The sequence below is a fragment of the Culex pipiens genome, chromosome 2, assembly GCF_016801865.2.
Source record: "Culex pipiens pallens isolate TS chromosome 2, TS_CPP_V2, whole genome shotgun sequence".
In the NCBI taxonomy this organism is placed as follows: Eukaryota; Metazoa; Arthropoda; class Insecta; order Diptera; family Culicidae; genus Culex; species Culex pipiens.
In genome coordinates, this window is record NC_068938.1 from 111,316,879 (window position 1) to 111,331,208 (window position 14,330).

Here is a 14,330-nt window from a genome sequence, read left to right on the forward strand (position 1 = left end):
GGCCAACGGAGGACATTCCAGGGTTCTCTTTTCCGTCCGTGAGCCGGAAAAAGGGAAAATTCTTATCATTATTGCCATTTTGTGTATCGTTGAACTTTTAATGGGCAAACTTTTAGGGGTTGTCGCTGCCGATGCCGTGGCAGGAAATAATATTTTTTTCAAACTATTTCATTGAAACTCCGGTGAAGTTTTCAGGCACAAGAGGCAGAAGAATGTGCTTCTTTTGAGATGGCCTAAGGAAACGAGCGAGAAGCTGTGCTCTGGAAAGGAATTGAATATAACTATACAGTTAAGTGGATGAGGCAGGCTCTACGCAAACACTAACAATGTTAACCCGTATAGGCCTGGGTGAAATTGGAATCACTAAAATGACCATAACTCAGCGAAAACTCAACCAATTTGCATACTTCTTTATTAGTTGGACTCGTTAGAATGTCTATTTTCCGAAAATGACCCGCAGAACCCGGAAATGTTCCGGTGGCCGGAGATATTCCGGTGGGTCACTGGGTCAAATGGGGTCAAAAATGGCAATTTTTGGGACCCGTATAGATTTTCAAACAGAAATCTTGGAAAAAATACATTTTTTCTTGTTATGATCATTGTTCTACCCACAGACAATGCTAACCATCAATTTTGAACCACCGGAATTGTTCCGGATTGGACGGGTAGGTTCCATACCGCGGGGGAACCGGTCAGGGGGCGGCCAATAATACAAATATTTTTATCATGGCAATATGGGTGTCAAAGTTCACCATTTTCAAAATCTAGCTCATCTAGGATCCCCAAAACCATTTTTGGACCGATCTGGCCACTTTGGGACCGGTTCCCGGTACTCCGGCGAATCCCGGAATACGGCAAATTGCGGAATTATTTCAGAACAATTTTGGACCCAGCAATATGGGTGTCAAAGTACACCATTTTCAGAATCTAGCTCATCTAGGATCTCCAAAACCATTTTTGGACCGATCTGGCCACTTTGGGACCGGTTCCCGGTACTCCGGCGAAACCCGGAATACGGCAAATTGCGGAATTATTTCAGAACAATTTTCGACCCAGCAATGTGGGTGTCAATGTTCACAATTTTCTAAATACAGCTCATCTAGGATCACCAAAACCATTTTTGGACCGATCTGGCCACTTTGGGACCGGTTCCCGGTACTCTGGCGAAACCCGGAATACGGCAAATTGCGGAATTATTTCAGAACAATTTTCGACCCAGCAATGTGGGTGTCAATGTTCACAATTTTCTAAATACAGCTCATCTAGGATCACCAAAACCATTTTTGGACCGATCTGGCCACTTTGGGACCGGTTCCCGGTACTCCGGCGAAACCCGGAATACGGCAAATTGCGGAATTATTTCAGAACAATTTTGGACCCAGCAATATGGGTGTCAAAGTTCACCATTTTCAAAATCTAGCTCATCTAGGATCCCCAAAACCATTTTTGGACCGATCTGGCCACTTTGTGACCGGTTCCCGGTACTCCGGCGAAACCCGGAATACGGCAAATTGCGGAATTATTTCAGACCAATGTTGGACCCAGCAATATGGGTGTCAAAGTTCACCATTTTCAGAATCTAGCTCATCTAGGATCCCCAAAACCATTTTTGGACCGATCTGGCCACTTTGGGACCGGTTCCCGGTACTCCGGCGAATCCCGGAATACGGCAAATTGCGGAATTATTTCAGAACAATTTTGGACCCAGCAATATGGGTGTCAAAGTTCACCATTTTCAGAATCTAGCTCATCTAGGATCTCCAAAACCATTTTTGGACCGATCTGGCCACTTTGGGACCGGTTCCCGGTACTCCGGCGAAACCCGGAATACGGCAAATTGCGGAATTATTTCAGAACAATTTTCGACCCAGCAATGTGGGTGTCAATGTTCACAATTTTCTAAATACAGCTCATCTAGGATCACCAAAACCATTTTTGGACCGATCTGGCCACTTTGGGACCGGTTCCCGGTACTCCGGCGAAACCCGGAATACGGCAAATTGCGGAATTCTTTCAGATCAATTTTTGACCCAGCAATATGGGTGTCAAAGTTCACCATTTTCAAAATCTAGCTCATCTAGGATCTCCAAAACCATTTTTGGACCGATCTGGCCACTTTGGGACCGGTTCCCGGTACTCCGGCGAAACCCGGAATACGGCAAATTGCGGAATTATTTCAGAACAATGTTGGACCCAGCAATATGGGTGTCAAAGTTCACCATTTTCAAAATCTAGCTCATCTAGGATCCCCAAAACCATTTTTGGACCGATCTGGCCACTTTGTGACCGGTTCCCGGTACTCCGGCGATTCCCGGAATACGGCAAATTGCGGAATTATTTCAGAACAATTTTGGACCCAGCAATGTGGGTGTCAATGTTCACCATTTTCAAAATGAACCTGTCAGTTCAATTGTTCAAAATTTGTGTTGAACTGACTTCATTGTTTGTTTACTTTTTTTATATTTATTTCATAAGGTTTTACGCCGTGCCTTTATTTGACAGCTCGCGTGCAATGTTTACATGTTCTTCGTTGTCGGTTTCGATGTAAAATGTGGAAAACTTTGTCTAAAAATGACAACGCTATCCTCGTACAAGCCATGTAGTTGCGCGAGCAGGAAACCTAGCTTATTTGGCGCGAACCTCCAAACCCAACCCAAAGCAAAATATAAACCTCTTATATGGTGCGAAAATTCTGTTGCGTTGATTGCATCGAACAAAATTGGGTGAGTTGTCGTTAGCGTGTACATTGTGTGGCGCATCAGCTTTTGACAGGTTGCGCTCGTCGCTTCCCAACCCTGCGGACCAGTATCAGTGTTACCAGAATTAAATCGAAAAAAAAATCTGACAAAACTATCTGGGAAAATCTGGCATGCCACTTTCTCATAATTATTGAGCAAAATTGTGTTCAAAAATTGTGCAATTTTACATTTTATTCATTATCGATTACAATATGGATTTTTTAGCAAAGCCTTTATCTTTATCTGGCAACCTGGCAACTGTTCCATTGACGTCTCTTTGGTAAACGCGTGGCAAGACAGAGAGCAAGAGAAAATTTCTCCTTCTTTCCGTTTTATGCTTTAGTTCGTTCTCGCTTGCTCTCGACTTGTTCCTTGGTGATGAGGTTTCATTCTAGATTGAGTTCTTGATTGCGTCTGATCAAAGCATTTTTTTTGACCGAGTGATGGATACAGAAAGTGAGAGTGAACTTGATGATTACAATGAATCTTCTGATGCAGCGACAGTTTCCGATCTACCAAGTGAAGATGATGAATCAAATCAATCTGCAAGGTAATTTTTTGACTAAAAAGTTTTAAAAAATGTGTGAATGAATGTGTGTGTTTTTGTTTTTTCACAGCAGTGGCACTTCCGAGAGCGACGAAGATTTCGTCGCGAGGAACGGAGTAAGATGGCGAAAAAAACCGGATAAGAAAGCTTTTCGCGGTGAATTCGACCAGTGTAATCATGGGTTGACTGATCATTCGAAGGATTTCAAAACGGCCCAGGACGCATTCGAATTGTTTATGTCAGTCGGTATGCTTGGTATAATGGTGAAATACACCAATATGCATGCGAGATCGAAGCGCCGAAAATGGAATGATGTTACGGTACCGGAAATGCGGGCATTCATTGCTGTCCTAATCGGAGCAGGTCGTCTTCATATGAACGACGTCAACACAAACATCCTTTGGAGTTCAGATGACGTTTGGGCACCAAGGTTCTTCAAGTTGGCTATGGCACGCGATCGGTTCAAGGACATCTTCAATTTTTGGCGATTTGATGACCGAAAAACTCGGAAGAGACGTTTCCGAAAATCGAAGAACAAGTTGGAGCCGGTGAGATTGATTTACGACGATTTCGTGAAACGTTGCATCCGTAACTACAATCCTGGCAGCAACCTAACGATTGATGAGCGACTGTGCGTGTTTCGGGGTAAGTAAAAATTCAAAAATTTAAAAATTCAAAAATTCAAAAATTCAAAAATTCAAAAATTCAAAAATTCAAAAATTCAAAAATTCAAAAATTCAAAAATTCAAAAATTCAAAAATTCAAAAATTCAAAAATTCAAAAATTCAAAAATTCAAAAATTCAAAAATTCAAAAATTCAAAAATTCAAAAATTCAAAAATTCAAAAATTCAAAAATTCAAAAATTCAAAAATTCAAAAATTCAAAAATTCAAAAATTCAAAAATTCAAAAATTCAAAAATTCAAAAATTCAAAAATTCAAAAATTCAAAAATTCAAAAATTCAAAAATTCAAAAATTCAAAAATTCAAAAATTCAAAAATTCAAAAATTCAAAAATTCAAAAATTCAAAAATTCAAAAATTCAAAAATTCAAAAATTCAAAAATTCAAAAATTCAAAAATTCAAAAATTCAAAAATTCAAAAATTCAAAAATTCAAAAATTCAAAAATTCAAAAATTCAAAAATCAAAAATTCAAAAATTCAAAAATTCAAAAATTCAAAAATTCAAAAATTCAAAAATTCAAAAATTCAAAAATTCAAAAATTCAAAAATTCAAAAATTCAAAAATTCAAAAATTCAAAAATTCAAAAATTCAAAAATTCAAAAATTCAAAAATTCAAAAATTCAAAAATTCAAAAATTCAAAAATTCAAAAATTCAAAAATTCAAAAATTCAAAAATTCAAAAATTCAAAAATTCAAAAATTCAAAAATTCAAAAATTCAAAAATTCAAAAATTCAAAAATTCAAAAATTTAAAAATTCAAAAATTCAAAAATTCAAAAATACAAAAATTCAAAAATTCAAAAATTCAAAAATTCAAAAATTCAAAAATTCAAAAATTCAAAAATTCAAAAATTCAAAAATTCAAAAATTCAAAAATTCAAAAATTCAAAAATTCAAAAATTCAAAAATTCAAAAATTCAAAAATTCAAAAATTCAAAAATTCAAAAATTCAAAAATTCAAAAATTCAAAAAATTCAAAAATTCAAAAATTCAAAAATTCAAAAATTCAAAAATTCAAAAATTCAAAAATTCAAAAATTCAAAAATTCAAAAATTCAAAAATTCAAAAATTCAAAAATTCAAAAATTCAAAAATTCAAAAATTCAAAAATTCAAAAATTCAAAAATTCAAAATTCAAAAATTCAAAAATTCAAAAATTCAAAAATTCAAAAATTCAAAAATTCAAAAATTCAAAAATTCAAAAATTCAAAAATTCAAAAATTCAAAAATTCAAAAATTCAAAAATTCAAAAATTCAGAAATTCAAAAATTCAAAAATTCAAAAATTCAAAAATTCAAAAATTCAAAAATTCAAAAATTCAAAAATTCAAAAATTCAAAAATTCAAAAATTCAAAAATTCAAAAATTCAAAAATTCAAAAATTCAAAAATTCAAAAATTCAAAAATTCAAAAATTCAAAAATTCAAAAATTCAAAAATTTAAAAATTCAAAAATTCAAAAATTCAAAAATACAAAAATTCAAAAATTCAAAAATTCAAGAATTCAAAAATTCAAAAATTCAAAAATTCAAAAATTCAAAAATTCAAAAATTCAAAAATTCAAAAATTCTAAAATTCAAAAATTCAAAAATTCAAAAATTCAAAAATTCAAAAATTCAAAAATTCAAAAATTCAAAAATTCAAAAATTCAAAAATTCAAAAATTCAAAAATTCAAAAATTCAAAAATTCAAAAATTCAAAAATTCAAAAATTAAAAATTCAAAAATTCAAAAATTCAAAAATTCAAAAATTCAAAAATTCAAAAATTCAAAAATTAAAAATTCAAAAATTCAAAAATTCAAAAATTCAAAAATTCAAAAATTCAAAAATTCTAAAATTCAAAAATTCAAAAATTCAAAAATTCAAAAATTCAAAAATTCAAAAATTCAAAAATTCAAAAATTCAAAAATTCAAAAATTCAAAAATTCAAAAATTCAAAAATTCAAAAATTCAAAAATTCAAAAATTCAAAAATTCAAACATTCAAAAATTCAAAAATTTAAAAATTTAAAAAAAATGTTTTGTAAAATAGATTGTTTTGTTTCTCCCTCCAGGTAAATGCCCTTTCAGGGTTTACATGAAATCGAAACCAGGCAAATATGGCATGAAAGTTTGGTGCTGCTCTTGTGTCCATTGTCAGTACATATGCAACTTGCAGGTGTACACAGGAAAAGTCGACAAAAAACCGGAGAAGGGACAGGGCAAGAGAGTGGTACTGGATCTGATGCAGCCATTTACGGGTCTTTGGAGAGAGGTGACTACAGATAATTTCTTCAGCTCTCTCCAACTCTCCGACGACCTGTTCAAGGACAACACCCTTTTCACGGGAACGGTTCGAACGAACAAACCAGATTTGCCGGATAGCTTCGCCAAGTCGGCCAGCCGGGCACCCAACTCGGTACTGGTCGGCTATAACGGCGTAAGCACCCTGACTTCTTTTATCGACGGACACAAAAAAAAGCCGGCCATTGTACTGACATCAACCCTTACCAAAACCACAATCTGCGGCAAAAAACCACCAATCGTGCTTCACTACAACGGGACGAAGGGCGCTGTTGATGCAGGCGATTTCATCACTCGCAAGACGAACTGTGTCCGAAAGACCAGGGTATGGACGAAGAAACTGGTGATGGAACTCCTGAGCGTCGCCTGCTTGAATGCGAGTTGCCTGTACCGGTTGAAGTACCCGGAGCGGTGCAAGGGCAAAAGTTGGAGATCAAATTTTCTGCAACAACTGTGCGACCAGCTCATTCAGGAGAACGTACAGGAACGTGTAAAATCTCAAAGGCTGACAAAGGAGTTACGAGGGCAGCTGAACGCGTTTTCTTCTCGCCAAATGGAAGCGGGCGCAAAACTGTGCAACTGGTGTGGCAAGGAGTCTAGGCCAATCCGTACCTGTTGTATTTGCGCGGAAGCAGTCTGTAAGCAACACTACACTGAGATGGACCTAAAGTTTTGTAGAGAGTGTAAGAAGCAAGGCCTGAAACCAAAGACGACGAACACAAAGATAAGTCGAGTTCGGTGCGAGACGTGCAAAGTGGATCGGAAAACTGAAACGAAATGTGCTCATTGTGAGACTGCCATCTGTGGCGTATGCGGAAAGTCAGCCAAAGTAATGTTGTGCGAAAAATGTTCAAAAGCTTGAGAGAGAGAGAGAGAGAGAGAGAGAGAGAGAGAGAGAGAGAGATAGAGATAGAGAGAGAGAGATAGAGATAGAGAGAGAGAGATAGAAAGAGAAAGAGAGTGCGAGCAAGAAAAAGAGTGTGGAAGAAAGAAAGAGAAGGACATAAACAGTGAAAGGGCAACAGAAAAACTGAAAGAATGAAAGAGAAAGAAAAAATAACAAACGAGCGAGCGAGATAGTAAAAGAACAGAACGAATGAGAGACAAAAAAGGAAAGTGAGAGAGAGAGAGAGAGGCCTGAATATCTTCAAACTCAAAAAAATATAAATACATTGGACTAATCATGAACTTTTGATTTCTTAGTAAGTAATCCCATAATTTGCCGTTTTCCGGGTTTCGCCGGAGTACCGGGAACCGGTCCCAAAGTGGCCAGATCGTTCCAAACATGGTTTTGGGGATCCTAGATGAGCTAGATTTTGAAAATGGTGAACTGTGACACCCATATTGCTGGGTCCAAAATTGTTCTGAAATAATTCCGCAATTTGCCGTATTCCGGGTTTCGCCGGAGTACCGGGAACCGGTCCCAAAGTGGCCAGATCGGTCCAAAAATGGTTTTGGGGATCCTAGATGAGCTAGATTTTGAAAATGGTGAACTTTGACACCCATATTGCTGGGTCAAAAATTGATCTGAAAGAATTCCGCAATTTGCCGTATTCCGGGTTTCGCCGGAGTACCGGGAACCGGTCCCAAAGTGGCCAGATCGGTCCAAAAATGGTTTTGGTGATCCTAGATGAGCTGTATTTAGAAAATTGTGAACATTGACACCCACATTGCTGGGTCGAAAATTGTTCTGAAATAATTCCGCAATTTGCCGTATTCCGGGTTTCGCCGGAGTACCGGGAACCGGTCCCAAAGTGGCCAGATCGGTCCAAAAATGGTTTTGGTGATCCTAGATGAGCTGTATTTAGAAAATTGTGAACATTGACACCCACATTGCTGGGTCGAAAATTGTTCTGAAATAATTCCGCAATTTGCCGTATTCCGGGTTTCGCCGGAGTACCGGGAACCGGTCCCAAAGTGGCCAGATCGGTCCAAAAATGGTTTTGGAGATCCTAGATGAGCTAGATTCTGAAAATGGTGTACTTTGACACCCATATTGCTGGGTCCAAAATTGTTCTGAAATAATTCCGCAATTTGCCGTATTCCGGGATTCGCCGGAGTACCGGGAACCGGTCCCAAAGTGGCCAGATCGGTCCAAAAATGGTTTTGGGGATCCTAGATGAGCTAGATTTTGAAAATGGTGAACTTTGACACCCATATTGCCATGATAAAAATATTTGTATTATTGGCCGCCCCCTGACCGGTTCCCCCGCGGTATGGAACCTACCCGTCCAATCCGGAACAATTCCGGTGGTTCAAAATTGATGGTTAGCATTGTCTGTGGGTAGAACAATGATCATAACAAGAAAAAATGTATTTTTTCCAAGATTTCTGTTTGAAAATCTATACGGGTCCCAAAAATTGCCATTTTTGACCCCATTTGACCCAGTGACCCACCGGAATATCTCCGGCCACCGGAACATTTCCGGGTTCTGCGGGTCATTTTCGGAAAATAGACATTCTAACGAGTCCAACTAATAAAGAAGTATGCAAATTGGTTGAGTTTTCGCTGAGTTATGGTCATTTTAGTGATTCCAATTTCACCCAGGCCTATACGGGTTAAAAATAAAGTTTCCAGTCAAATCGAAGCACATGCAATTTGCAGTTTCCAATTCTGTGCACACTTGTGAAACGTGGTACGTTTTTACTTTCAAAGCACAAAAAAATACTCCATCATTCATAGTTTTCAAAATATTTACCATAAAACTTTAAAAATCTATTTTCTGAAACGGCCGTTGCAAACATTTTTCAAAGTTTATATAACCCACCAGGACAGAATTGGTTCCAAAAATCAAATATTTGTTCATAAAACTAGAAAATGTCAATGGAAATAGAAGTCTAAGGGACCATCCATAAACCAAGTGGACACTTTTTTGGGAATCTCAAACCCCTCCTTCCCCCCTCGTGGACAATATTGTACATACAAAAAAAACTTGGACAATCTCCATACCTCCCCCCCCCCCCCTTTCTTTAAGTGTCCACGGTTTTTATAGATGGTCCCTAATCAACTGTAAACAATTAAAAATGCCAATTTGTGCATTGATAATCATATTTAGCTTGTTTGAGCTCGATTGAAAATAATTCGAACTTTTATGAACTTACAATGTTCAGCACCGTAAAAATAAAAATCTCCCAAAATAAAATATTCGTCAATACTTAGAAATTTTTGAAACTAATGATTGCAAAACAACTGGACAGGTGTATTTCATTCAAATGTTGAAACCGTGGCTTGTATTTATTTATTTTTTTTTTTTTGCCCATCCCCTTCCCCTTGACTTTGGTCAGCGTCGAGAGGCAAAAACTTTAAAAAATATTTGCAACGGCCTAAATGATCGTTGTCCTAAGATACACAACAGACGTGTAATATACGAATAAATCCTAATTCAAATATAATTTATCGAATTTCATATTGTTTCTCAATATATATTTTTTTCTGATACATTAATATCAGTTTTCTCTAAAATGTTACTTTTTTGAAAAGTCAGTACTTCTTTCTTTTATTTTTATTTTGCTGAACCAGCGTTTTTTTGCACTGATTCAGCGTTTTATTTCTCTGACGTATGTTTTTTTTTCCGGCGGCAGTAGCTCGTGCCAAAATAAACAAGAAGATTATTCTGCTGGTTTTGAGTGAAACATCGCTAGTCCAGTGATTGTTTGCATTGGACTAGCTCCACCAACTCACACGAAATCGGAAAAAAGTTGCCCCGACCCCTCTTCGATTTGCGTGAAAATTTGCTCTTTGCTCTAAGGGGTTATTTTGGGAGTTGAGTTGGAGAATTTGAACGGTGTGCGTCGCGGTCCTCACGCAGGATTTTCGTCGCCGTTTCCGTTTTTGTTGTCTCCCCGATTGTGCGTGTATTTCGATCCGGGCGGTTTCGGGATGTTTGACAGTTGAGTTGGAGAATTTGAACGGTGTGCGTCGCGGTCCTCACGCAGGATTTTCGTCGCCGTTTCCGTTTTTGTTGTCTCCCCGATTGTGCGTGTATTTCGATCCGGGCGGTTTCGGGATGTTTGACAGTTGAGTTGGAGAATTTGAACGGTGTGCGTCGCGGTCCTCACGCAGGATTTTCGTCGCCGTTTCCGTCTTTGTTGTCCCCCCGAATTTGTGTGTATTTTGATCCGGGCGGTTTCGGGATGTTTGACAGTTGAGTTGGAGAATTTGAACGGTGTGCGTCGCGGCCCTCACGCAGGATTTTCGTCGCCGTTTCCGTCTTTGTTGTCCCCCCGATTGTGTGTGTATTTCGATCCGGGCGGTTTCGGGATGTTTGACAGTTGAGTTGGAGAATTTGAACGGTGTGCGTCGCGGTCCTCACGCAGGATTTTCGTCGCCGTTTCCGTCTTTGTTGTCCCCCCGAATTTGTGTGTATTTTGATCCGGGCGGTTTCGGGATGTTTGACAGTTGAGTTGGAGAATTTGAACGGTGTGCGTCGCGGTCCTCACGCAGGATTTTCGTCGCCGTTTCCGTTTTTGTTGTCTCCCCGATTGTGCGTGTATTTCGATCCGGGCGGTTTCGGGATGTTTGACAGTTGAGTTGGAGAATTTGAACGGTGTGCGTCGCGGTCCTCACGCAGGATTTTCGTCGCCGTTTCCGTCTTTGTTGTCCCCCCGAATTTGTGTGTATTTTGATCCGGGCGGTTTCGGGATGTTTGACAGTTGAGTTGGAGAATTTGAACGGTGTGCGTCGCGGCCCTCACGCAGGATTTTCGTCGCCGTTTCCGTCTTTGTTGTCCCCCCGATTGTGTGTGTATTTCGATCCGGGCGGTTTCGGGATGTTTGACAGTTGAGTTGGAGAATTTGAACGGTGTGCGTCGCGGTCCTCACGCAGGATTTTCGTCGCCGTTTCCGTTTTTGTTGTCTCCCCGATTGTGCGTGTATTTCGATCCGGGCGGTTTCGGGATGTTTGACAGTTGAGTTGGAGAATTTGAACGGTGTGCGTCGCGGTCCTCACGCAGGATTTTCGTCGCCGTTTCCGTTTTTGTTGTCTCCCCGATTGTGCGTGTATTTCGATCCGGGCGGTTTCGGGATGTTTGACAGTTGAGTTGGAGAATTTGAACGGTGTGCGTCGCGGTCCTCACGCAGGATTTTCGTCGCCGTTTCCGTCTTTGTTGTCCCCCCGAATTTGTGTGTATTTTGATCCGGGCGGTTTCGGGATGTTTGACAGTTGAGTTGGAGAATTTGAACGGTGTGCGTCGCGGCCCTCACGCAGGATTTTCGTCGCCGTTTCCGTCTTTGTTGTCCCCCCGATTGTGTGTGTATTTCGATCCGGGCGGTTTCGGGATGTTTGACAGTTGAGTTGGAGAATTTGAACGGTGTGCGTCGCGGTCCTCACGCAGGATTTTCGTCGCCGTTTCCGTTTTTGTTGTCTCCCCGATTGTGCGTGTATTTCGATCCGGGCGGTTTCGGGATGTTTGACAGTTGAGTTGGAGAATTTGAACGGTGTGCGTCGCGGTCCTCACGCAGGATTTTCGTCGCCGTTTCCGTTTTTGTTGTCTCCCCGATTGTGCGTGTATTTCGATCCGGGCGGTTTCGGGATGTTTGACAGTTGAGTTGGAGAATTTGAACGGTGTGCGTCGCGGTCCTCACGCAGGATTTTCGTCGCCGTTTCCGTCTTTGTTGTCCCCCCGAATTTGTGTGTATTTTGATCCGGGCGGTTTCGGGATGTTTGACAGTTGAGTTGGAGAATTTGAACGGTGTGCGTCGCGGTCCTCACGCAGGATTTTCGTCGCCGTTTCCGTCTTTGTTGTCCCCCCGAATTTGTGTGTATTTTGATCCGGGCGGTTTCGGGATGTTTGACAGTTGAGTTGGAGAATTTGAACGGTGTGCGTCGCGGTCCTCACGCAGGATTTTCGTCGCCGTTTCCGTCTTTGTTGTCCCCCCGATTGTGTGTGTATTTCGATCCGGGCGGTTTCGGGATGTTTGACAGTTGAGTTGGAGAATTTGAACGGTGTGCGTCGCGGTCCTCACGCAGGATTTTCGTCGCCGTTTCCGTTTTTGTTGTCTCCCCGATTGTGCGTGTATTTCGATCCGGGCGGTTTCGGGATGTTTGACAGTTGAGTTGGAGAATTTGAACGGTGTGCGTCGCGGTCCTCACGCAGGATTTTCGTCGCCGTTTCCGTTTTTGTTGTCTCCCCGATTGTGCGTGTATTTCGATCCGGGCGGTTTCGGGATGTTTGACAGTTGAGTTGGAGAATTTGAACGGTGTGCGTCGCGGTCCTCACGCAGGATTTTCGTCGCCGTTTCCGTCTTTGTTGTCCCCCCGAATTTGTGTGTATTTTGATCCGGGCGGTTTCGGGATGTTTGACAGTTGAGTTGGAGAATTTGAACGGTGTGCGTCGCGGCCCTCACGCAGGATTTTCGTCGCCGTTTCCGTCTTTGTTGTCCCCCCGATTGTGTGTGTATTTCGATCCGGGCGGTTTCGGGATGTTTGACAGTTGAGTTGGAGAATTTGAACGGTGTGCGTCGCGGTCCTCACGCAGGATTTTCGTCGCCGTTTCCGTTTTTGTTGTCTCCCCGATTGTGCGTGTATTTCGATCCGGGCGGTTTCGGGATGTTTGACAGTTGAGTTGGAGAATTTGAACGGTGTGCGTCGCGGTCCTCACGCAGGATTTTCGTCGCCGTTTCCGTTTTTGTTGTCTCCCCGATTGTGCGTGTATTTCGATCCGGGCGGTTTCGGGATGTTTGACAGTTGAGTTGGAGAATTTGAACGGTGTGCGTCGCGGTCCTCACGCAGGATTTTCGTCGCCGTTTCCGTCTTTGTTGTCCCCCCGAATTTGTGTGTATTTTGATCCGGGCGGTTTCGGGATGTTTGACAGTTGAGTTGGAGAATTTGAACGGTGTGCGTCGCGGTCCTCACGCAGGATTTTCGTCGCCGTTTCCGTTTTTGTTGTCTCCCCGATTGTGCGTGTATTTCGATCCGGGCGGTTTCGGGATGTTTGACAGTTGAGTTGGAGAATTTGAACGGTGTGCGTCGCGGTCCTCACGCAGGATTTTCGTCGCCGTTTCCGTTTTTGTTGTCTCCCCGATTGTGCGTGTATTTCGATCCGGGCGGTTTCGGGATGTTTGACAGTTGAGTTGGAGAATTTGAACGGTGTGCGTCGCGGTCCTCACGCAGGATTTTCGTCGCCGTTTCCGTCTTTGTTGTCCCCCCGAATTTGTGTGTATTTCGATCCGGGCGGTTTCGGGATGTTTGACAGTTGAGTTGGAGAATTTGAACGGTGTGCGTCGCGGCCCTCACGCAGGATTTTCGTCGCCGTTTCCGTCTTTGTTGTCCCCCCGATTGTGTGTGTATTTCGATCCGGGCGGTTTCGGGATGTTTGACAGTTGAGTTGGAGAATTTGAACGGTGTGCGTCGCGGTCCTCACGCAGGATTTTCGTCGCCGTTTCCGTTTTTGTTGTCTCCCCGATTGTGCGTGTATTTCGATCCGGGCGGTTTCGGGATGTTTGACAGTTGAGTTGGAGAATTTGAACGGTGTGCGTCGCGGTCCTCACGCAGGATTTTCGTCGCCGTTTCCGTCTTTGTTGTCCCCCCGATTGTGTGTGTATTTCGATCCGGGCGGTTTCGGGATGTTTGACAGTTGAGTTGGAGAATTTGAACGGTGTGCGTCGCGGTCCTCACGCAGGATTTTCGTCGCCGTTTCCGTTTTTGTTGTCTCCCCGATTGTGCGTGTATTTCGATCCGGGCGGTTTCGGGATGTTTGACAGTTGAGTTGGAGAATTTGAACGGTGTGCGTCGCGGTCCTCACGCAGGATTTTCGTCGCCGTTTCCGTTTTTGTTGTCTCCCCGATTGTGCGTGTATTTCGATCCGGGCGGTTTCGGGATGTTTGACAGTTGAGTTGGAGAATTTGAACGGTGTGCGTCGCGGTCCTCACGCAGGATTTTCGTCGCCGTTTCCGTCTTTGTTGTCCCCCCGAATTTGTGTGTATTTCGATCCGGGCGGTTTCGGGATGTTTGACAGTTGAGTTGGAGAATTTGAACGGTGTGCGTCGCGGCCCTCACGCAGGATTTTCGTCGCCGTTTCCGTTTTTGTTGTCCCCCCGATTGTGTGTGTATTTCGATCCGGGCGGTTTCGGGATGTTTGACAGT

The 14,330-nt window shown here is 41.5% G+C and overlaps 1 protein-coding gene across 1 annotated transcript; it reads left to right on the plus strand.

The window, feature by feature from the left end:
- Positions 1-3,218: 3,218 nt before the first annotated feature.
- On the plus strand, positions 3,219-7,018 carry LOC120428150 (piggyBac transposable element-derived protein 4-like). The gene is made up of 3 exons (XM_052706967.1): positions 3,219-3,288; positions 6,133-6,885; positions 6,957-7,018. The coding sequence occupies exons 1-3, from the start codon at positions 3,219-3,221 to the stop codon at positions 7,016-7,018; spliced, it is 885 nt and encodes a 294-aa protein (XP_052562927.1).
- The last annotated feature ends 7,312 nt before the right edge of the window (positions 7,019-14,330 follow it).